This window comes from Bactrocera oleae, chromosome 3 (genome assembly GCF_042242935.1).
Source record: "Bactrocera oleae isolate idBacOlea1 chromosome 3, idBacOlea1, whole genome shotgun sequence".
Lineage (NCBI taxonomy): Eukaryota > Metazoa > Arthropoda > Insecta > Diptera > Tephritidae > Bactrocera > Bactrocera oleae.
Window position 1 is genome coordinate 76,282,794 of NC_091537.1, and position 25,849 is coordinate 76,308,642.

The following is a 25,849-nucleotide window of genomic DNA, read 5'->3' on the forward strand; positions in this document are numbered from 1 at the left end:
TAATGCTAAAAATACATAAAATCGTGTCAATCTCCTATATAGATAATAAAAGATTTTCAAACTTCCGGTTGGCCTTATACCGTACATATCGGTCAATATGTAAGATATCTTAGCAAAATTAACTGAATGTATAATATTGGATTTACATCAGTTTAATGTCGAAAATATGTGAAATTATATTATACTACAATACATACAATAATTTCCATTATTCTAACAAACCGCTGATTGGAGTTGGTCTAGAGTTTAAGTGTAGACTATACACCTTGGTTTTAATATCATATCTAATATCATCAATTGCGATCTTCTGGTAAACGTTTTGCACATCAACAAAATATATTACAATCAATTTAGCCTCAGATATATCTCATTTGAGGATGATATTAATATAATTTTCCTTGACGGCAAGTTAAATATGATTATGAAACTAACTCAGTTAATGACCTATAATATAACTTAATTAAATACCAAGTTTGATCGTAATTCATTCACGATTTCTTCAAATAATGAATGTTGAATTCTTTCGCAACATTTTTTACTCTTGCAACATGTTGCTACATAGTATAATAGTTGTGCTCATCCAACGGTTGTTTGTATCACCCAAAACTAATCTTGTTAGAGATAGGGCTATGTATATATAAATGATCAGGATGAAGAGGTGAATTGAAATCCGAGTGACTGTCTGTCTGTCCGTCCGTCCGTCTGTACAAGCTGAAAATTTAGTAAAATTAAGGTATCTTGATGAAGCTTGCGATAACTCATTAAATAAACTAGTCAGAGACGTCGAATTTTACCTTCAGGATGGTAAAATTGAGTTTTATAGGAGCTAAAACAAAAATTGGACAAGGGGCGTGTCACTGCCCACTTTTAGGAGAAAACCTATTCCTCGGGACCTGCTGTACCCATTTCGACCAAATTCGACAGGTGACATTCTCTTGAAATTCCTATGTTACAGTGCAAATCGGACTTCAACCACGCCTACTTCCCATATAACCCGATTTTAAATTCCTTCTTTTTAGTATGCGAATCAAGCAAAAATTAATGTATAGGGATAAAACATAGCACGAATAATGCCTTTAATGTATACCACCTATTGACTACAGATTTTCCAAATCGAACCAAAACTGTTCAAAGCCCCTAGGTACCGAATATGGGGACCCCAGTACAAATAGCTGAATTTTTCCGAAAATATCGGTCTATATGTAAGATATATATTTAAAATTCAGAGAGGATCCGTTCCTTATAATAGTATGTCTGTATGTCAAAAATGTTTAAAACGGGTCAATACTTCCTTAAGCTCCCATACACCTAATATAAAGAATTTTGAACTTCGGGGTGACTTTATAACGCAGACATATATCGGCCAATATTTGAGTTATCTCCATGAAAATTGGAGAGCGTATTTTAATCATAACAGTGTATCTTTGTGTCTAAAGTGCTCTGCAACAATGTTTTGAAACTTTTTTTTACTTTTCAATAACTTTGATCATAACATAGTTACTTGCTTTTCCCATCAGGCTATCTAATCGTTGGTATATTTCTTCAATCACATATTAAGATCTTCCATACTTCAGGTACTTATAGGGATTAGGTTTTCTTTATCCAAGCCACGATTATATGGTGACGTTAGGGAAAATGAAGACAAAGATTTTGTTGTTTGTTATTAATTTTTAAGTTTCTTTATTACTTCAAATTGATTTCATTTAATATTTACTTATATCTTTGTTGGCAATATAAAATTGTATAAATTAAATGCATTTGATTAAAATATTGTCCAATCTATATTTAATACGTAGCAGAATAATTTTGCTTAAAGTATTTATCATATTAATGCATATTTATATCGTATTTATAATAGTAATATGCCTTTGATGCATAATTACATACTCTTTTATGAATATTATTCAATTATATATTATATAAGTAATTTCCAGGATACTCGTTAAACCAATATTACTCAAAAATATATTAATTATATATTTGATGTTATTAAGGTCAAAATCCAAATAAGTATATTTATAATTTTAGTTTAGAGTCTAAAGTTTTTTTGTAACGAGTTGAGTGGAAGTTGATAGTGAGTAGAGTGATAGTTTTTTTTCGTAGCGATTTGGTCCAAAAATGGATGCTAAAATGGTTATAATATATATTTAGATTTCTTAAAAATTAAAAATATTTAATTTTTGGAATTCGTTGGAGTTTTCTTATTTTAATAAGTATAGTTTAATCACAAATTAGATATATAAAAACGAATTATTAACTAAAAGGTACACATTTTTGCGGTATACATACTTTAGAATAACGAATTGAATGCATTTTAGGTATTTTGATATATGTATGAACTTATTTTAAATATCATTAATATCTTTGACATTCTTGCAATATAATTTATCTTATAAAATTTACATTATATGGTAAGTACTTTACAACTGCACAGTTGGCGTTGCTTATTGTAAATGGGTTTGCGTTGTTTGGCTTAAATGCAATCGTTTCTTCGCGTTCGGAATATTTACTTTAAGTGTCATATATATGTAAGTATATATATATATATAATTGTATATGCAAATATATTTACATATCTAAATATTTATTAATGTACGCATAAAATATTTTATGTCGCCATATGTTTATGGTATTTGAAAACTCAAAAGAAAGTTGAACACTATTTTTGAGGTAGTTACATAATAGAATAAAATAAGACAACAAATAAAAATGAAAAATTACTAGTATATATAACTTTAATTTACATAAGATCAAAAAGTTTTTTTGATTTAACAAATTTTGGTGTAACTTTGAGGAATAGGTATGAGAAAAAATATGAGCATCACAATTATGCTCAGCCTGATGAAGCGGTTTCATTCTGAACCGAAAAATTTGGGCTAAGAAGGGCCAATTAATATAATAGAGAAATTTTCAAAGAGTTTCTCCGAATCGTTAATTTACTGATCACTAATTAGTAAGTCGCTTCGATGTAATAAACGAATCTATTAGTTGATGCAATTAAGATGTATAATGAGTCAATTTAGCTGAAACAATTAGCATTTAACAGCTGTATAAAAACTGGTTCAAATTTATTTAATTGCGTCAATTTTCTTAATAACTCAATGAGGAGTGTTTTGGATATTACCGATACCTAAAATACTTCTATACTATACTATATATATGTACATTTCGTCAGTTATATAAGTTTGTTATTCCAAAGCCGTAAGGAAGCCCGGTTATAAATGCAGATTAAGGTTTGGTAGCATCATCAATTTCTCTGTAAAATCCAGCTTTCCGAGCCAAGTGATTACAAAAACCCCCGGTATTAGCAAACACATTAAATACTGACATTTTTAGGACCTCGTTAGACCAACATTCTGGAAATTATATCTTGAAATGCCTCTATCTTTTTACGCCTGCAGTAAGACAGAGCAGTTTGAAAAGAACTTTTAGGTCGCAACTTTTATAAGAAATTATAGTAGTCGAGTATAAAGAACTCAAATTTTTAAAACATTTTTTAAATTATTAACGCTCTTAAGGCTTCTAAAGTACCATTTAATTTTTTTCAATATAAAATTTCCGAAAAGCCAAAAATTGTTTCAGAGTTTTGAATATGCATGTAGCTTAATACTTGGTATCAAATTGAAAAGTAAAAAGCTTTTTAATACTACAATACTGCTCTATAAATGTATAATTAATTACATAATATGTTGTATTTGATATTCTTTACTTACTAATTTGGTGTATTCGGTTCGAGATCACAGTAAATGTGGAATGCATTATCTGTCAAGGTTCTTCATAGTGGTAATTTGGCAAATATTATAGAAATTTTTCATTATGAAGTAAAACAAAAAAATGTAAAGGAATGAGTAACAGAATAAGTGATATCTTCAACCTTATCTTACTCCTACAGATATTATATTTATAATATGAGGAGCCACAAAACACTTCAAAATACGCTTGCAAGATTCCTGATGAAATTTTAAAACCTAGCAGCGCTTGCATCTGAAATATTGAAATCCTATAACTTCGGCAAACCATTTCAAAAGATCACCATGTTTCAAGTAACTCTACATAAACTTCGAAATAAGATCTAACTTGCGGTTTTCCCTCCTTTTTCTTCTCCCCTGATCTTGTAATAACTATTGTACCACAACGTCGTGATTATAAACTAGAAATATATATTATTTTTAGCCACTGTTAATCGCGCTTTTAGAACTCTTTAAATGTATAAAGGTTGTATGCGACTACAAAGGGTTCAAAATTTATATTCATAAGAAGCGTTTTGGCTCGGCATTTTGGCTTAGCTGCTACCTCTATTTGAAACGATATCAAACTGATTTTATTAGACAAATGTTAATCGCCTGAAACACTAAAGAATCGTAGAAAAGCTGAATCCGCACTCTGACTGTCAAACACAAGCTATAAGACGAACACACATTGGAACCCTAATTTACCAGCATTTGATTACATAGATAATTTTTTGGTAATCGTAGAGTTTGACAATCATAAAAGGTATTAAATGCCTTAACAAAATTTACAAGGTGTTACTAGTGCAATTATTGAGATAGTACTTTTACACCAGATCGAACGATATTTTTTTTATTATTAGTCCTGAGATCGTTGTAAGGATTAAGGATTTGCCACCAATTTAACATATTTGTTCTATTATATATATTCTTCTCTACCTTTTTCGATAGGTCTTCCACATTTAATATGAACAATAATGTCTAGAACTGTTATTCACTAGCTATTCGTTTCTCTAGTTACTACAGCGAACCAGCGAAACAAAGCGAACAATTTGGCGCGAGCTTAATCTAAGTATGCCTCGAGTATTATATAAAAGTATAAATGCATGTTGCGATTTTTGTATATCTACACAATATTTTCTTACTTAAGCAGCAGCAGAGTCCACACTGCAGAATTTATCCGCCATGAGTGCTAGCACTTTTTCTAGTTTTGAATGACGATCCTCTGGAGTAGCGGTGACACCATTACTTCCCCACAAAAATTTCACGTGGAACTCGGTTCTGAAAAGTTGTGTTTAAATACATAACCCACAATGCACTTACAACAACTAATGAATACTCACCTAAACGCGTCGCTGAGCAATTCATCCAATCGCTTACTGGACTCTTCAAGCAAAATCTTCGCATTTTTTCTATACAGCGATAAATTGTTCAGGAAATGACGCGCCGAGTCTAAGTGCAGAAAATTAATTGTCATGCCGAAATCGTCGGCCTTAGCCTCCCATGCTGTTATACAAGTGCCATATAGAGAACAACGATCGTCCAGATTGATATTATTTGCACTAATAATATCGATGATCGATCGATCTTTCAAGAGCGCATAGAGCAAGACATGTGGTACTGTAGTGTTTGGCGCTTGCGGGTTCGAACACTCATTCATGCTGATAAGCGTGGGTCGTAGCTTGGCTTCGAAGGTGAAAGCGCTGTCTGTGTACTTCTGGCGGAGTATGTGCCAGGCTTGTTCTAATTTTTGAATCTGTGAAATAATATTAACAGTTTTGAAATTAAATTAAATTATTGTGTACCATTCACTTACCTGTGGCATGCATAAGCCCAACATAATGGCACAGAAGCCGAAAAGATTGCCCAAAGCTGTTTTCGTTTCCACCGCAATTTGTATCCATTTGCTTAGTAACTCGGCGCGATCCAAATCCGTTTGACAGGTGAGTATTGTCACTGCGACTATTAGTTTCATGCACTGTGTGCGTTCGATTAAATCAGCGCGGAATACTTTGCCAAATGGTAGCGTGAGCATTTCCAAGCCGCAGCAGTCCAAGACATTGCGATCTTCATCTTCAGGCAGCTCTTCAATTAGTAGACCAATATCGATACGGGTTATGTGCTCAGCAATTACTTTGGGTCCAGTTTCTAGCAACATCATCTTGAAAGTGGTGAGTGCATCGCCATCCAATGGCTTATTATCCACTGATGGTAAGAGTAGTGTTATGAAGTTCTCAAAGTCAAACTTAGACACCTATAAATAAAAGAGAAGATTTTACTGCAAAGACCGAAACCAAGTTCAAGTTGGCCAGAAGTATAAAGTTTTAAAGCTGCGTTGTTTGCTTCAGGTGAACGAGTAGTGGACTACGTGACCGCTTTGTGGATCGTGGTTTCAAGACTCAGAGAAGACAATATGTAAAATCATACCAAGTATACTAAATAATCGTGTACTAAAATCATAAAAAAAGTTGTGCATACCAAAATATCTCAGAACTTTTCTTATTCAATTCGGTAACCTCAAACGGATCTATTAAATTTAACATATGGTAACCCATCACTATGCCAAGTGCCTAATCATCTTCTTCATCATCATCTTTTTAATGAATAATAATTACAAGCCACGGTACTATTCAAATTCTTTCAAATCTGTGCTTTAAAAATCTAACTCCGACTCAGTACCCTCTTACCGGCTTGAAATCGGGTATCTCCATGGTAAAAAGCTGCTCTTCTGCTGCAACCACATCAAAATCAGCAAGACTCTTCAAAGCTGCCGAAGATGCTGAACTACTCAAAAAGCGTGGATTCTTTATAATTACACCGCGATGTGGGGTAAACTCGTTGGAGTCACCAGGTATCGAGCTCTGTACCGAATCTCCAGAACCATTGCCTGAATCCGAACCACTGGCGTGATAACCAACCCCCACAATACCGGCACGATGGGCAGCTAACTGCTGTTGCTGTTCCTTCTCTTTGCGTGTCTGACTATTTGCACGTACCGGCTTCGGTGGTGGACTCGGTGGTTTCTCTGGTAGCTCGGGTATTTGTCTGCCTTCTAAGCTTGTGCTCAAGCCAACGGCATCTGAACCAAAATCTCGTGCCAAACTTGAGATACGCATAATGCTATTACCGCGAAAGTTATTAGTATTGGGGCGTGGCAATGAATGTGTGGTGAATTTGAAATGATCTACTGCCTCGGTTACTGCGGAACAGCGCGCGATCGTTTGAAATCCATTACCATGTAGTTTGCCCGCTTGCGCCAAATGCTCCAAATGGCTTTGTAAATTAATATTATCCCCACCAACTAACGATACCTCACTCGCTAGCACCTCTTTCTCTAAATTGCTTAATCGACGTCCATGATCACGGAATCCATTCGAAATACTGACGACCTCATTAGGTTGTGTAGGCGCTGCTTGTATAATACCATCAGCACTTGAGCACGATTCACTTTTATGTGATTGACGTATGCTAGTAGGCGTGACATGTGCTGGCGTGAGAGATTGAGAGCGCTGTTTCTTTGATGGCAAACGTGGTGGTATTTCGCGTTTGACACGCGGAGGTGATGACATGGGGCTATGGACTGGTTGTTGCTGTTGGGTATGTTGTGTTATAATACCGGATCCAAAACGAAAATTCCCATTGTGGCTTAGTGGAGAATTAAGTGGACTAGCACCTCGTATGCCGGCCAACATTTGTGTGTGCAAATGATTGCCGACAATTTTGTGTCCATAGAATGATAAAGGATATGTGCGATTGCAGGGATACTGTATGCGAGCACCGGAAGCTACCGAAATGGGTTTGCCTGGAAGAGACGAAATTTATTTTGGAGTTCCAAGAATATTCAATAAAGAATTATTTAAGCCAAATTAAAAATAATTACCTGAACCAACATAGAAAGTGATAAGGTCGGGCACTGCATCAAAGGCATCCTCCTCAAATTGATACTGTACGCGTTCATAGACAGTCTCGGGTTGTAAAAGAATCTGTAAGAAGTAATAATTCATGAAATAAAAATTTAATTTTAATAATATGCTTTCAATATTTATGCAGTTATTAAGTACAGCTTTACTAGAGGTTTAGCCAAGTTTACCTACATAATTCCGAGATTGTACTTTTTTATAGTGGTCAAATGCAGGGTCTTTAAATTTTAAGTTCCCATCGAAGCACTAGCGGAATTTGTGCAAAAATTAGCTCTGATATAAAAAATATTCTACTGAGAGGTTATATCATTTTAGGCCGACACGGTTCATCGAGTGGGACGAGTAAAATTTTATATACTTCCTGGAATTTCCGAGACCAAAGATTTCTTAAGTATGGAAAATTACACAGCTCTACAAAAACATAAGTTTGTTGCCCTGAATATCTTAGCAATTTTTGATGATTTTAAGGGTCTAGATTACGACCTTATTCAGGAAAATATTGAATGTGCTCTTATTTTAAAAATAATTGCATATCTAAAATTATGATAATTAATGGCTTGTTAGTAATATAAAATTAGTTGTCCAGTCATGATTTGGGTTCTGCGCACCTTTTTAACGCTTACAAACATCACGTGATCTCTACTCTCAGACTCCCTATCAAAAATATGCGAAAAATTATGCGGAAAGTTTTAAGGTTTTACTAAAATCCAACGTTGAGATATCTAGACTTACAAAATGTCTTGTTTTACTCAATAAAAACTTCTCTTATGTTTCAAAAGTAATTCGCATGCTCTCACTCTATGATGTCGCCAAGTTCGTAGAAATCGGTACAGTCTCCCAGTGAAAGTGAATGGAAGGGTAAAACATCTACGCTAAAGTATTTTCAAAATGAACTCAATGATTTAATACGTGATCAAGTAAGGAATTATAAAACAATTTATCAAAACATTGGACATTACTTTTAGTGACATTTAAATAAACCTTCCAAATTATATTTTATCAAAGTGATGTCTTTTCTGGACAATAAATCGTGGTAAAGTTTTGTGTTAATAGTCGAAAATTTCCTAGGTAACCACTAAGTACCAAATTATGAATAAATTGTTCAAAATATGTCATCTGTATACAATTTTGGATAATTTTCCGATGAAGAACAGAGAAAACAGTTCTACCATGATCTAAAAGTGATAAAAGAAAGGTGTCAATGTTGATGGTAGATTACTATTTTTCTAGTTCTGTAATAGAAGACGTTTCCTAAATAGCAGGTTATAGAATTTTGAACGAAAGCTCAGTTATTATTGGTTTCCGCTTATAGAGGGCAACTACTGTGGCATGGAAAGGGATTTGGAAGTTATCATGTTCCGAATATATTATCGAATGGATTTAATAACGACTATGCCGAGCCGCTTCAACGTAGTCAAAGCTCTCCGAATCGAGGGAAATAGTAGGAATGAAACGACATATTTGCCACCATAAAAATAACCGTTTGCAAGAAATCTGCACCGCGCTGATTCTATAATTTATTATTTGGTGTCATTCAGCCTGTTCTACTTTCGATGGTGAGTTCATTGCAAGTCTTTGAAACACATTATTCTAAACACACAATTAGCTTTTACCCCTCTCTTACTCACCTTGTTTATAACGAAATGTAGCACTTGCGTTTTGGTGTGACAGGTGAGAACATAATTGTCCGGTTGGGAAGCGCAGTCTCTTATCAAAAATTCTCCTTCCCTCTGTACAATCTCCTCGGCGCGTTGCCGTGACAGTGGTCCATGATACCAGGCATGCGAACGTAAATCCTTTGCATCCAAACTCAGCTCCCATTCCAAAGCCTTTTTCAAAGCAATTGCTTCTTGTTGTTCGCTAGACGGTGTGCTAACCGCCATGCTGTTGGGTGGGAATTGATGATGCTGCTGTAGGTTCAACTGACCGATAATGGATGTTGTAGAGCCACCAATACTACTGCTCAAGTTGCCACTTCCATCGACATTGTCCATTGTGTAGCTTGTGTTATCGGTTGCACTGCTAACGGAAGTAACCGGGTTGGTTAAATTTTTTGGTTTTGTTGTTGTCGTATTAGTTGCTAGAGGATCTAGTTCCTCGTAACTGCAATGAAGATTGAAAGATTGAACAACATTTGTTACAAGAAGCACGCGCGCGAATAGGAGGTGTTGATAGTAAAAAGTGGGTGGTGATAAGAAGCAGCAACAAAATGCAGAACAAAAACAAATCTATGGGAAATTTTCTCCTTCGTTAGCTTTGTGTTTTTTCCCGTTTTTTGTTGTTTGCTTTATTTGCCTGCTTTTCTGTTTTACTGTTCCACTTGCCACAATTTCCTGTTGGCTAACTACTTTGCTCGTATTTCAAGTGGCTAGCATTGAAAGTGAAGTACCTTTTTTCAAAGTGCAAATAATTGGTCGGGGATTTGCCTAGATCAAGGTTACAACTGTTTGCATGATAGTATGTACTTGTAGTAAAAACTTTTTAATTCGATACGCTAATAAAAATTGGGCAAAGTAAAATGCACTGTTTGAACTCAGCTCCATTCCGAACATATACTCAATCATAAAAAAAAATCACGGTCTACCAATTATTAAATCCATTTCGCCGAAAAAAGTCTTGAACACTCTATAACAACTTATACATAGGTATGTGTGTCTAAAAGCAATTCGTTGTCGTTTCCAGTAATTCAGAATTTAAGTTTTAATTTCCATATATTTTAATTATAAAAAATCGGTTTTCTTTTCACAAAAGTATACACTCGCCGTCTGACTCGTTCTGTAGCTGAATGAAAACTCGCCATACTTGCTGGCCCTGCCCAAAAGGTATTTTTTGTGTCCGCCTGCCCTGCTGCTACTTGATTTTCATGCCGCAAAATACACGCTTGCTTCTCACAATCCGTGATAAAACAGACTCACACACATACACGCGTAGGTAATACTTGAATTCTCTTCATTTTCAGGTATCCTTTTGCTCCATAGCTGCTCTCGCGTTCGCATTCGCAACATTACAACTCCAGTGTCAGTATTCTAATGCTCCAAACGTTCAAATTTTGTAACACCCCTAACCTATTGTAAACCAAGAAAACCCACAAAGGAAGAGTTTTGCTTATCTTTAGCTGTCAAAAGGCCGCCTTCGAAAGTCTTGTTGTTATTCATTCATCCCTCAGGTTCCCAATTGATTTTGACTGACAGTGAATTGTGAGCACAAAGGATATTTCTCAATTGTTTGTCGGGATGACGCATGCGCATATCTCGGCGCTACAATGCTCCTGAACGGTATGGACTACTGTTCAGATGCAGATTTGTAAAAAAAATTATACAGTTGAAAATATAACTTTTAATGTCCAATATAAATAAATATTTTAGGTCGGCTTAAGTTAAAAGTGACAATTGAATTATACAACTTAACTTTTTGGATACTCTCCTTTATATTTAAACTTAAACAATAACTAACAATCGTAAACTTCAAATAGGTATAAAACTGATATGAAGGAAACGCTCACATTTAGGCTAGAAAGAAAATTATCAACATTAACTAACTTTAAAAAGCGATTTTAAAACAAAACGTCAACAATTTTTAAAATAATAACAATAATATGTTTCGAAAGAGAATAAGAAAAGAAATTTCTCCATTTACCACTGAACAATTGGTTTGGTATGTATAAGATGAATTTTCATGTCAGAAATAGTTTCAAAAGTTTGGCATTGCTTGAGAATGGTTGGCTGAAGTTAGAAAAGTCAATATCTAAAATACAATACATGGATTTAACCTTGGTTTGATTTGATCATATATCCATAGTAGTAATCCGTAAGCGATTTCTTTTAGATAAAAGTAAGAAACGACTTGGATAGCGCTGAATAACATTATTAACACCCCATAGATTTTTACTATCGTACGAGAACCTAAGAAGTTCCATCTTTTGTTAATTTTTTGGATTATTATAAGTGATATTTGAATGTTTAACTTGGGTTGTAGCACCAAGAAGGAAACTTCGGAGACCCTATAAAATATTGATATAAATGATCAGCGTGACGAGCAGAGTCGATTTAGCCTTGTATGTTTGTATATGCGTGAACTAGTCGCTCAATTTTTGAGATATCGATCTGAAATTTTACATAAGTGAATTTTGAAATTAACGTTTTTTCTTATATAAATATAAAAAATCGCTGCTGTTAAATGCTAAATGAGTTTCAAATGCGCATCAGTAATTAAAAATTAAATTGTGGTATACTCACATCATATCCGAAGTATGAAAAGTCAGGCGCTTAGAATCTTTACTATTAGTTCTAAAATTGGAAAATGAATTACGATTACTGCAATTACGCTGCAGCGACCCCTCTATTTCACTGGAATCGCCTGATAAATACATTGGTGGACAATTGTTCTTTCGTTTGGACACCGGTCGCGGTAACGTGGATGCTATGAATAAAAAAAAAGAAGTATTTCTTTCATAATTTTAAAAATATTATTTAAACTACATAATTAAATTCTGATGGAAATGTGCAATCAATATGATCTCTAAACGAGTGCTAACATTTAAACTTACCCTCAATATTCAGCGACTGCCGGTACTTAGCTTGTGCACCCATCAAGCTTGATAGCATTTTTGCTCGATGACTGGTCTGACGTATGCCCCTGTGCTTCAAGCCAAAATCAGTTAAATCGAGAATATCTTCGACAGTATTATACATTTGGAAGTTGGCTATAATAAATTCGTTTCAGAATTATAATCGTTTGAGGGTAAGCTGTAGAAAAGGAAACTACGATATTTTTGTCCTCCCGCAATATGTAGCTACAAAGTACAATATAATAGGTTTGTTCACCTAATGGTTGTTTATATCACCTACCAGTAATCGAGATAGATATAGTGTTATATGCATGAAAATGATCACAATAACGAGACGAGTTGAATTCCGAGTAACTGTCCGTCCGTCCGTGCAAGCGAATAATTGAGTAAAAATTAAAACATCTTGATGAAATTTGGTGCATGTGTTTCCTGGCACCCAAGGGGGATTGTTACCTCAAATGGGCGGAGTCTGAGCATTGCCAGGCCTTCAAAATTTCGTTAATCGACAACGTATTAAGATAGAATACTGTAATTTGGTAGAGTGAATCGCACTAGGAAGAGGCATCTGCGGTTTCAAAACTTAAAACTTTAAATTAGACGTGGCCGCGCATCCTAATAAGTTAAATGTACATATCTCCAAAACCACTCAACTACAATATATTCCGAATTCGCTCATGATAAATATTTTTAGCATCTCCTCACACGCAGTGAAAATAAGTAAAATCGGATATTAACCCCCGGGGACGTCCACTCCTCATATAACAACTTTAATGAAAACTGCTAAAAGTGCGATACCACTCTAAATAAATAAAAAAAATTATATTGTATTTGCGGCGAATCAAAATTGGACAATGGGCATGGCACCGCCCACCTTTAGGTGGAATGCTATATCTCTGGAATTGTAAAATGACCTTGACATTGTTTTGAAAATTAGCGAAATCAGATTACTTTCCATATAAAAAAATTTAAATTCAATCCGATTTTTTCATTTTACAGTTTATAAATTGAAATTTAATGACGTTATTGTAATAAAACTTTGCAAAATAGTATCTATGGCGTCCAAATTGTCGAAATAGCACCATAACTTTTCAAGGCCTCAAATCGAGTCAATACTTCTCCTAGACCCTATATATGGGTCAACATGTTAGATATCTTAATGAAATCCAGAGGAAATGATCCCCTAGACATAATATATGCGATCACCCAAAAGCGTTTATATGGTGATGCATATTTATACGTGTGATACATATTTTAATAAAGTTAAGTGGAATATTTTTCTTAAAAATAATTGGTCTAGTTGATGTTTCTTCTATATATCCGATAATTAAATTTAGCCCCTTTGGTTAAGTTTATATTAAATATATCTCATTTGACTAAGTGAGCCTATAACCAAAAATATGACTTAAAAAGATTCCAAATTTGATTGTAATGCATCCGGTTTCCTCAAAACATGCATGCTGAAATCTTACGCCGCACCTGAAAGTATTTCCTCGTTTTTGATCTTGCAAGAGTGTAAAATGTTCAGTTACATCTGAACACCTTTCTTACTTGTTCATCTTACATTTTGTAAACTTGTTTTATTAGAAAACTGGTTACCCTACCTTTAACGGATATATTTGATTTAACGTTTTAATACTACTGCAATGTCATAGATTCTAATATTTCCGAGTGCACCTAACGCTGTTTGTAATACCTAAAACTTATCGAGGTAGATATATGTACGTATGGATAAGTGACCTATCAAAATAATCAGTAGTTTAATTTGGGGTGGCTGTCTGTCGGTCCTTGAGCATAAATTGATAATTTGATGAAATTTGGTAGACATATTCATTTACGCTCTGAGGAGGTTGGTATTGCAGATAGGCGGAGATAGCCCATTACCACGCCCACAAAATGCCGTTAAGCGAAAATAATACGGTATATTTTATTATATACATATAACTTAGCAAAAATTAAAATACAAAATTTGGTACAGGGAATCGCAGTAGCGATCGACATGTGTAGGCTCAAAATTTGGAAAGTGGGCATATTTTACAAACTACTAGCTATAACTACTAGATATAAGAACCAAACTTGCAAAGAACAAGTCATTCTAGTGGCTTTTTATGCATTGTGAAATAATATGAAATCGGACACTCCCACTCTTCATATAACGGTTGTGTTAAAATCTACTAAAAGTGCAATAACTCAGTAACTAAATATGTAAGAGGCATTAAATTTTACACTCAAGTTGGCATGAAGGAGTTAATAGGAGGTATTGACAATGGCCGTAGCACCATCTTTAGGTGAAATTCTTTGCCTTAGGAATTATATATTTCAATTATATTATTTCAACATTACTTCCCATATATCATAATTTTAAATTTATATATTTATTTCACTTTACGGAATTAAAATTTAAGCACCATTGCAGTTATTGGAATAAAACTTTGTACAGAGAGTGCATTTAGAGCATGGCGTCTAATACCTAAAAATTATCAAAATCAATCAATAAATGTTCATGGTCCCAGATACCGAATATGTAGCCCTCACTGTCTATAACTGATAGCATTATGAAAATATACGTAAAGCTCTGTGCGTTTATGCCAAAAATAATATCTCCTTTTTTTAATTAAATGTTTTGTTATCTGACAATATTTCATCGACGTGGGGCCTTACAAGCCGAACGTATTTTTTCTTTAATTCTTTCTCTTATCCTTTTCTTACTTTGTCTATACTAATGCTGATCACTGACCTGTTATAGCATTAGTAGTATAAATATGTTCAAAGAAAGTTATAAGTGATATTTGATAATTATAAAATCTAGTTTATGAGCTTATTTCTAATTTATTAGAAATTTATATAGATGAAATAAATATTAATTATTCTTTACAATAAGCCCGATTTCGAAGGCGTATGAATAAATTTTGTTTCCGGATTATCGTAATAAATACAACCAATCAGTACAACAAAAAAATAAATTTCGTGAATTTCAATTTCGCTCACGTATAATTTTTCCGTCATGGTTTCAAAGAAAAGTCAAGGGGTTTTCATGAATGCACAATCTAGAAAAGTTTTGGGAAATTACTTTTTAATACGGCGTATAGTCTTATTGATTTTGTAATGCTCACTCGAACATTAGACTTAAGGCTTATAGGATGAACGCAGACTTACATATCCTTATATGATATTGAAGAAAATACTATGCTAGTTCAACATTCTTTAAAATAAATACTGAAAGAAACAAAAACAATTTTTACCAACACAACACATTAAATCCGCTCGGAGATGTTGGCCAGACGAGACTTTGTCCACTCACTTATACATATCATTACTTTGGAAAAAATCCGCTCATTCTCCAAAATTAGATACTCGACTTATTTGCTTAATATTACCCAGCTATCGATTTGTATTAACCGTTAGCCATTACTTGTTCGTGCCAAAGATGGTACAGTTATGTTTATAATATGTATGAGATTAATTCCGTCTCAAAAATTCACAAGATGGAGAAGGGAATACTAACTCAAAACAATGATAGGAATCAGAAAATAACCAGTTTCAATGGAACGGTCAAACTCAATAACACGAGTTGAGATAGGTTGGGCAAGGTTTATATTCTCAGTACACCTTATATGGCCAACCATATTAATGTATGTTATATACATTCTAAAAAAAAATGTTCCTTTTCAAACTCTAAAAAATGTATTGTATATTTAATTTGCCACAAAGTTCATAACAACCAATAGTAAACATCGGAGACCCTATAAAGTATATATGTATATAAATGATTAGCGTGACGAACTAAGTCGATTAAGCCATATCCATCTATCTGTATATATGCGAAGAAGATGTTCATTTGTCGGTACCATCGATATCAGGTCACTATAACATATAACTGTCATAAACACATACCTCAAATTTCTTGTATGGAAAACTATTTTGATAGACAATTTATCTTCACGAATATTGTCATAGATTATTGTACAAGGCAACGCTACAATATCAAAATATGTTGCTCAGATCGAACCACTTTAACATATAGCTGCCGTTCAAACTGATCTATCAAAATCAATATAAAGATCATAAAAGATCTATTTTCTTTATTAGGTAACCTTATTTCGATTTGTGGCTTGCTTATATCAAACAACGTGGTTAGAAAGAAGTATGTTAGTAAACGGTTTTACGTTGGATGCAAACCGTTGGCCGGGAAGATTTTCAGATTTATTTATACACAGTTAACGTTTTTTTTCGTAAAAAATTCTTCATTAATATTCTTGGAATGAAATTTAAATTTATTACTCACTTTCATACTGTTGCAAACCGAGCAAATCCAGCCAATTCGAGATACTCATCTTCATATCATAAACGATCGTTGTTGTTTGATCGCGACGCTTCATTAACGGATAACGGAAGTTCCACGACATACCTTTGTTAATAATTTTGTAAGCTATTAAGCCTATTTCTAGTCAAAATATGTAAAACCAAGTACTCACTTCCACGACGCTGAGCCATGCCCCGGGCATCGCATTGTCGTGTTTGGACATTTCCCATATTGTTGTTACTGTTGCACACTTTTCACTTTTCGACAGCTGTTAGCAACACTCAGCTGTTCAATTGGAAATTATTTCAAAGGTTGTCCTTTGATCCCGTTTTGGATTTTTATAACCGTACAGACTATGTGTATATTTGTACTTTCAGCATTTCACGCTCGCTGATCCACACTCAATGCCGCATCGCGATCAACTATTAAAGTATTTCTCAATACAGTTTGATGTGCAACTTTGGGACGACATTTGCGTGTTCTCTTAATTTTTGTTACTATAATATTTTGTTGGTTTTGTTTTTGTCATTTTCTCATACAATTTTTTTCAGCAGTTGCATAGTGGTGGTGGATGCAATTGTAGTGGTTGCTGTTATTTGACGCACTCCATTCCATTCAACCGTCCGCACAATGGCAATGCAATCGGGTATTTTCATTTCTATTCTCTTTACGTATTTTCTACTTATTATATATAAGCATATATGTCGGTATTTATATATTATATTTACTTTACATATTATTTTAGAAGGTTTTATCAACTTACCATTTATCTGGTATGTTATTTTAATATCGAGTTTCGCTGATCGCAGCGGAATTCCTTCAATTAGCCAGCGTGAACTTGACGCGTTTATACTTACTACTCGTACATACTACAGCTTTGGGCATGTAAATAGAATACTTTCTGATATACTGTTAGTTGATTTTTTACCAAAATAAATTGCTCTTATAAAAAATTGAACTGTACCACAAACATAATATATCTATCCTTATCGTAGCATATTAACCTTAACAACAAATTAGAATGCATAACGAATTTTTACAAATGAAAAGGCTTTGAGCGTCATGGGTGCCACGGTTATTTAAGGATCGACAAGTCATCGATTATAAGAACGAGTTTCAGCGCCGATTTGTTATAATGGATGAAATACACCCTTGAGCTCCAGCTGCAGTGTGCTGAATGGTTGTTGCTCGGTGAAAGTCGGTCAAATCGCCAGAAAACGCTACAGTTCGCCTGTTTGTATAGAATTATTTTAATCGAATTTTTGAAACATGTGGACCCCAGTGCCTATAGTAGACTTTTTAGCGAAAATATCGGTCAATGTGTAAGATAAATAATTGAAATACATATAATAAAATAAATAAATAAATCTCTCGATAATAGTATGTCTTTGTGTCAAAAATGGGTTGAATCGGATCAATACTTCCTTAATATAAAATTTTCCCAACACCTGAAGTAATTTCCCGGGCTTTGATTCTTGCAAGTTGTGTGAATATAAAATGTTCGTTTCTCCCGAACTTAGAACTTCCCTACTTGTTTATATTAGATCTTGTTATTTTTGGATTTTTTAGATGAGAGAAGCAACACCATATAAAACTATTTCTCAAAGTTTTATTTCAATATCTTCATTGGTGCTTAATTTATATATTGTAAAGTGAAAGAATCTGATAGAGTTGAATATTTTGTTAAGCGGAGAGTTGGTGCGGTTATCATCAAATTTTGTAACATAAAGATCTGAACATAATGTTATGAACCAAACTTCAAATTGATTTAACTGATAAGATTTCACTTGAAAAAAGACGGTGCAACGCCCATTATTTATATTGTATACCAATTCAGATGAAATGAAAAACGGCAGTATTATTAAATTGTGTCAAAAGCCACTTCTGGAAGCTTTTTGCTCGTGTGCTGGAGCAGAAACTTTGCTGGAAGATCCAATGCTCTCCATCGAATAGAGAATTGCTTTACTGCTTTACCACGTCTTATACCACATCCGGCTGGTACACTTTTGCACCAGTTTTAACCTCTTTTCCACAAAAGCGAAGCGGTGTATTACCTATACAGGAGACAGGAGACACCAAACTTTTACAGCAGCTGGATAGTGACCACGCGAACCCTTCGAATACTATTTTTTGCGACTTTGGAATTTGTTTTTGGTAGATTTTGCCATTTTGTTATAAAAACTTCGTCAGAAGTAAAAATAGCTTAATCTGTTGAGCTTAATTTGATTCAAGCTTCCTTGCGAAAATATATATTCAATCCCTAGACATAATTTCTGTTTTTTTTAAGGGGATTTCTACGAATGCATTCGCGAATAGTTTTTATGGCTTATTTGGTTCACACCTCGCGAGGTCGACCACTTTTCTTTCTGACAATAGTAGACTGCGGTAAACAATCATTATCGAAATATTAAGTTTCTTGAAAAGCGCATACATTTTACTTGCGCTTTTTTTACACTTACTCATATGTAAAGGTATCATCATAACACAATTTTCTCTAGCTCCCCACTTCGTTGTTAATAAGCGAACACTTAAGTGATTTGTAATCACTGTATGCATTGTAAACTTTGCAACAGAATTTATGGCAAGACTAAATATGTTGTAATGTAATAAAGTTTTTATAAAAGACGAAATCTTACCATTATAGTAAGTACTTCATTTTCTGTGGTCTTTAAGAGAAGTTTGGCTGGAGTTTTAAACAATCTGTTATATAGAAAAAGCTTTTGCAAACGTTCGCACCTCGAACGACACTGCAAAAATTTCGATGTCTCGTTAATATATCTCATCCGTTCAAAGTTTTGACTTTTTGTCAGACAGCAATAATAAACACATCTCAAAACCAATTGTTATTATAATCGATGTGAATATTTCATAAATGTAACTGTAATGAAGACTTAACAGCAATGGACAATGTAGAGGGAAAGATGATGCTTTATGAGAAGGTTTGAGAACTTCTAATTCATACCATTATTTATATAAATGATGACCACTACACAACAACAATAAACACGAAACACAGCAATAGAGTATACATAAAAACAGAGATACAAGAAATTATCCAAAAACTTAATTTCATTTTAAGATTTCATTATAGAGATATATTACATTACACATAAACACATTTACTTTTATTTTCATACACAAAAAAATTAACAATATCGTAACAAGTTTATTTTAATTAAATACTAATAAGTAACAAAAACTGTAAGAGTAAATAAATATGTATGCTTTAATATAAATTTCTTTTGGTTTCTTTATGTTATTGAGTATTAATACGAGTACTTTTGTTTGTCTCTATATACAACTAGCGAGTAGTGTAAGCAGAGAAAAATATATATAATTCATTGCACCACATCAATTTCATCCTCATTTTCACTTAATTCACCATATGACGAATCGTCGCTGGAATAACCGTCCACGACGTGCTTTTCATCATTAGCCGCTGGTGCGTTACTCTCCTGCTGTTTGTGTGTGGATGCCGCACCAGTTGCAGATGCTGACGGTATTTGCTTTTCCTGGCCACTTTTGAGATTTTCGCGCGTGTGTCGCCATTTCATGCGACGATTCTGGAACCAGACCTTAACCTGGAAAAGTTTTTAGAATACCGAAAATTTGCACAAAATACTATAGATAATTTTGCCTCTACTAACCTGCGCATCGGTTAGGTTAAGGCGCGCCGCGAGTTTACGCCGATCGGGCTTCGTTATGTACTTCTGCTGTTGGAACTGTATTTCGAGTCCTTTACGCTGCAAATTGCTGAATACTGCACGCGACCAGGAGCGTTTCCGTTTGCTGCCACCACTGTTACCACTCGCACTACTGCTATTGTTGTTACTGTTACTCATACTAATATTACTACCGTTCGCAGTTGTTAGTTGTAGTTGTTGGGAGGTGTTACTGGTGGCAGCGTGGCTTGACGTAAGATTTGTCGTTTGAGTCCCATGGTGAGGATGGTGCTGTCTGTGGTGATTCATAAGGCTAGCGGTACTCATAGGAATGTCCAGTAAATGATGCGCATGTGTCTTTAATGTGGGGAAACGTGCTGAGAGCGTCGGTGAAGCAAAGTTTTGCATATTCAGTGTGGGATGGTGGAAAGATTTAAGGCCGAGACTGACAGCGGTACCAACACTTGTTCCACCCAGATTTTGCAACATTCCTGGCGAATTGACGAGCATTTGTGCGTGTGTTGTAATGGATTTTTGTTGCTGTTGTTGTTGGAAGCGCAGAAGTGCAGATGTGGCCATCGCGGAATATGGTGTGTGCAGTTGCACTGTAATATTAAAAAAATTTTATTTAAGTGGATAACTTTTACTATAAAAAAACTAAGAGACACATTTATAACATTTTTTCGAGTTTCATAAATATTTGTATTTGGTAGTTTTCATTAAGTATCTATGAGAGAGATCTTAGTAAAGTCGAAAGAAAAATGTAAAAAATAAAACGTTAACTCTGCACCGAAGCTATATAACCTTTTACTTGTGCGTTATTTATAGTATAGTTTTATATATACTATATAAGGGCATAAAAAGATCTCTTTTCCAATTTTTATACGTTAGTTAAGGTGACAGCTATTAGCTAGGGTGGTCTGATCTGAACAATATGTTCGCAAATTATAGCAATGCCTTGTATAATATTTTATGCCAAATTTCATGAAGATACCTTGACAAATAAAAGAGTTTTTCAAGGATTTGAGATTGATCGGTAAGTGGTATGGCAGCTACATATTTGCTATCGCAATTCGATCTACTCAATTTCTTCGAAGATTGTAGCAATGCCTGGTGCAATAATCTTTGCCAAATTTCCTGAAAATTCCTCATAAAAATAAAAAGATTTTCCATACAAATACTTGATTCCGATCGTTCAGTTTGTCTGGAAGCTATATGCTAAAGTTCTCCTGTATCGGCAGTTCCGGCAAATAAGCAGCTTGGTAAGAAAGGGACGTGTGTAAAATAACAGACCGATATCGCTAAAACCAATAAAAACTAAAAGACTAGTTCGCGTAAATACAGACGGCAGACAGACGAATATGGCTAAATCGACTCAGCATGTCACACTGATCATTTATAAATATACTTTTAAGGTCTCCGACATTTCCTTTTGGATGTTACAAACATTGTGGCAAAGTTCAAATACCCTGTTCAGGGTATAATTATAGGAGTGTTCCTGGATTCCAAAATCAACTAAGGGGATCATGGTTCGAAAATATGCATTACGATTCCGAGAATAATCTTATTTACGATCTGTTTTTAAACCAGGATGGATTATTTTTAAAAACAAATAAAAATCATAGCAGGATGAAACCCATCTAAAACGAAAGATAAAAGAACAAATTTAAATGAAAAACAAGTAAGGAAGGGCTAAGTTCGGATGTAACCGAACATTTTATACTCTCGCAAAGTCAAATGGTATACTCGTTTGAGATTTCTTTGTGGATTGACTGATATTTTCGGTAGAAGGTCAACTATAGGTACTGGGGTCCACATATTCAGTACCTAGGGGCTTGAACAGTTTTGGTTCGATTTAGAAAATTTTTGGTCACAAGGTGGCATACTTTAAACGTATTATTCCCGCAAAGTTTTACGCCGATATAATCATTGTTGCTTGATTTGCATAGTGGAAAGTGAAAGAATCAAGTGGTATTTAAAATGGTGTCATATGGAAAATAGGCGTGGTTGTAATCCGATTTCGCCCATTTCCGCACTATGACATAGAAACATAAAAAGAACGTTACGCACCGAATTTGGTTGAAATCGGTTAAGCAGATCTCAAGATATGGGTTTTCACCTAAAAGTGGGCTGTGCCACGCCCACTGTCTAATTTTGAACGCGGTTCCTATAAAGTCATCTTATACCATGTCAGAGATAAAATTTAATGTCTCTGGCGTATTTAGTACTTGATTTATCGCGCTTTTAGTAGTTTTTAACAGTACCGTTATATGGGGAGTGGGCGGAGTTGCCACCCGATTTCAACTATTTTCACACCGTCAATAGAAGTGCTAAAAATATTTGCTTCCAGTGAATTTTGTTATTATAGCATTAGCGGTTTAGGAGATATGCACATTAAACCTATTAGAGGCGGGACCACGCCCACTTTTAAAAAAAAAATTTTAACGGCAGATGCCCCTCCCTATTGTGATCCTGTGTACCAAATAACAGTCTTGTATCTTATTGCGGAGCTTAGTTATGGCAAGTTATTTGTTTTTGATTAATGGCGTTTTGTGGGCGTGGCAGTGGTCCGATTACGCCCATCTGCAATACCAACCGTCTCACGGTACCATGAAACATGTCTACCAAGTTTCATAAAGATATCTCAATTTTTACTCAGGTTAGAGCTTGCACGGACGGACGGACAGACGGACGGACGGACAGACAGTCACCCGGATTTCAACTCGTCTCTTCATCCTGATCATTTATATATATATAACCCTATATCTAACTCGATTAATTTTAGGTGATACAAACAACCGTTAGGTGAACAAAACTATTATACTCTGTAGCAACAGGTTGCGAGAGTATAACAACAGGTTGCGAGAGTATAATAATTTGGGCAAACTGCGGTCGGGAAAAGGAGGGGGAGGGTCGTAATTTATTTTTTAAGGGTTAAAAACGGTTTATCTCGATTTCCAGCAAAACTACGAGTCCTATAGAAAAAGTTATGTAGTAAAGTTGTAGGTAATGAATAGATCTATAATTTTTATGTAACCTAAAAATTTTAGTGAACAGTTCAAATGATCAAGTTTTTGGGTTTTTTAGTTTTAGTTTATACAAACAATTTTTTTAACGAAATTTGGTAAAAACTTTCTTCCAATTTTTATATATTATATATATTTTTTTATTTAAAATATTTATTTTTTCTCCTTATTTTAATATATTATATATTTTCAAAATACAAAAAAGGACCACAGTAAACGATTCGAAACTGCTTTTTTGCTGCTACTACGAAATAGCAGGTTATAGATGAAATACAAAATGCACCAATATTCACATACAGATTTTGGCTCATTATGCCAGCCCGTAGTGAACGTAAAAATTACTTTCTGGTTACTTAGGGACAGACTGTGAAACAAACTATTCAGTTTCTGCAACTTTGCGATTTCTCGTTCAAACTCAATAAAAACGGCGGCAAAAATTAATTGCCACCATTAGTCTAGAAATATTTGAACCCCTATTAACTAAATAAAAATTAGAATCGGGTTTGCAAAAAACACAGCTAGGCTTGCTTTCATATATCATCAAATTGAGGGATGCACCCCAGAATTTGAAAATACATGTTTTTGTTTTTGCCTATTTCCATAGTCTATACCTTTAAAAATAACACATTAAAATTTTAAATGAATATTTCAAACATGTTTTGACTTACAGCTTCCTAGTGTAGCGGCTGAGTTCAATACAATCTCCCTCCAGTTTTTCGATTATATGAAAAATCATATTTTGGCGGCATAAAATTCCTCTAATTTTTGAGCTAAATTCGACGGTTTTTCAATTTTGGGCATTTTGTTCAATTTCAATTTTTATTTACGATCGTCATTGCTACAAAGTTTGTAACACCCAAAAAGAAACTCGGACCCCCTATAAAATACATATATAAAGGATCAGTGTGACGACCGATATAGCGATGTCACGATCTGAAATTTTGGCCTAGTCCTCTTCTTTTCAAGGAGCTGAAAACCTTGACCATCAAAGACGATGAACGTAGTGGAATTCCAAATAATATTGGTCGAAAGCGTAAAAGAAAAAATTTGGTAATTGGCTTTGGATCTATTCATTCGTAATACGCCTGAATTTTTGAATCTGTTCTTCTTCACTTTGATACCTGACGGAATTAAATTTATTAAAGGAACTCATCGGTTTGAAAATGAGATTATTTTGTCCTTGAAAATACATTTTCTCTCATTTAATTATTCAATGTTCATCAAATCACTATTTTTTAAAATCGTTAGTTATGCTAAGAGGTCCAAATAGACGCTGAAAAGTCCCCTCAAAAATTCGTTAAAAAACTTATTTTCTTCTCTTCAGACAATGATTCATGACGATTAGTGGAAATCTATTACACATAAACTTTATCATAAATCTATTTTAAAGGCAAATGCAATTCATTAAAAACAAACGCCGCAATTAATCACCACTTGTGCGCTAATTAATCGGAAACATTACATATTTAAATACATATGAATGTGGTTTCTTTTCATCTGGAAAATTATACAACTTAGCTATTTAGCGAATTTCTGCCTTTCAGTCATTTAAGAAAATAAACAAACCATAGAAAAATAAAATAAAAATCAGCACGATTTCGCTAAATCGAAAATCAAATAAAATCAAATCAATTACGAAACGTTTGCGTACATTCATTAATAGTTCGACGGACAGATAGAATTATATATTTACATACAGATTTAAGTATATATACGTATAGTATAAGCATATCCAGAGGTATGTACTCGAAAACATGCCCAGCAGTTTCAGCTAAACATGTTTAAAAAGCAGAGAAATAAATACCGTCGACCAAATACAGTTGGTAATTAATTGTTCCGACTCGAAGCTGCAGACAAACAGAATAACAAATAAACAAACAATTCGATTAACCAATACTCATCATCAGCACCATTCACCAGTACTTAGTGAGTGAGTGAGAGTGGAAGCAACAACAACAACGACTGCGATCCGGTCGATCAGTAATGTACGCTGATCCACAACGGTGATAGATGAGGCGCCTGTTGGGGGCCAATTTTGATAAGATCTGCCTGTCTTTCGGTATGCCGACCTACCGGCCAGCAGATCAACCTGCCACACATCAGCGCCACATAATCAAATCAAATAGCATTGTATCATCATCCTCAAAGCAATAACCACAAAAATAGCCACAACACAACCTGCACCATCTCGTTATTGGTATTCAAATATTCTGAACAAGCAAAGAAAAAGAATGCTCATATTTAAGTAATGATCTTCATCATCATATTGAGGCATACTTTTTGATGCAAACATACGTACAAGTACATATGGTATATACCTATATAGGTTTATACTTTTGTGCAGACAAATGAATACTTCAGAAACCCAGCAGTGAAAGGTGGAAGCAATGGCAAAATACGTGTATTAAGGAGGAAAAAGGGTTTTAAACTTTTTTTTCGCTTTTTTGATTTTATTTTGAATGAATGCATAACATCGCAAGAATATTGTGTCTAAATTACAAGTCAATCGGAGCAAAATGGACGAAGCTATGAATATTTGTATACCTGTTTTATGAGCTTTTTACATCATATTATTGTACAAAACTTTGAAGCGTTTTCTCCACAACTCATGTTTTCAAAGTCGGTGCACCTCATAACTGCAAAACT

The 25,849-nt window shown here is 34.3% G+C and overlaps 2 protein-coding genes across 3 annotated transcripts in view; both read right to left on the reverse strand.

Annotated features, from left to right (window-relative positions):
- Positions 1-1,734: 1,734 nt before the first annotated feature.
- Positions 1,735-17,096, reverse strand: LOC106622979 (breast cancer anti-estrogen resistance protein 3 homolog). Of its 2 annotated transcripts, XM_014242329.3 has the most exons (10): positions 16,688-17,096; positions 16,498-16,620; positions 12,195-12,350; positions 11,884-12,067; positions 9,277-9,751; positions 7,609-7,711; positions 6,416-7,530; positions 5,545-5,982; positions 5,072-5,484; positions 1,735-5,009 (listed from the first exon to the last, which is right to left on the reverse strand). In XM_014242329.3, the coding sequence occupies exons 1-10, from the start codon at positions 16,743-16,745 to the stop codon at positions 4,874-4,876; spliced, it is 3,201 nt and encodes a 1,066-aa protein (XP_014097804.1). In that variant the 5' UTR covers positions 16,746-17,096; the 3' UTR covers positions 1,735-4,873. The 2 variants fall into 2 exon arrangements, with proteins under 2 accessions (XP_014097804.1, XP_036232409.1); XM_036376516.2 differs by lacking the exons at positions 11,884-12,067; positions 12,195-12,350; positions 16,498-16,620; positions 16,688-17,096 and adding an exon at positions 10,038-10,800 and having other exon boundaries at positions 1,736-5,009.
- Positions 17,097-19,709: 2,613 nt separating this feature from the next.
- H2.0 (Homeodomain protein 2.0) overlaps positions 19,710-25,849 on the reverse strand; it is a 28,955-nt gene continuing 22,815 nt past the window's right edge. Inside the window, exons 2-3 of the mRNA XM_014242327.3 lie at positions 20,163-20,782; positions 19,710-20,096 (exon numbers count right to left, since the gene is read on the reverse strand). Coding sequence (XP_014097802.2) covers positions 19,854-20,096; positions 20,163-20,782 — 863 coding nt within the window. The 3' untranslated portion in view covers positions 19,710-19,853. The remainder of the gene's footprint in view (positions 20,097-20,162; positions 20,783-25,849) is intronic.

Excerpts from the sequence above, each read along its gene's own strand:
- LOC106622979 (XM_014242329.3), bottom strand. The coding sequence starts at position 16,745 with ATGGGAAATGTCCAAACACGACAATGCGATGCCCGGGGCATGGCTCAG. Across the intron at positions 9,752-11,883 it reads TTTCATACTTCGGATATGAT|TTACGAGGAACTAGATCCTC; the intron begins GTGAGTATACCA and ends TCTTCATTGCAG. Across the intron at positions 5,485-5,544 it reads TGGGCTTATGCATGCCACAG|ATTCAAAAATTAGAACAAGC; the intron begins GTAAGTGAATGG and ends ATTATTTCACAG.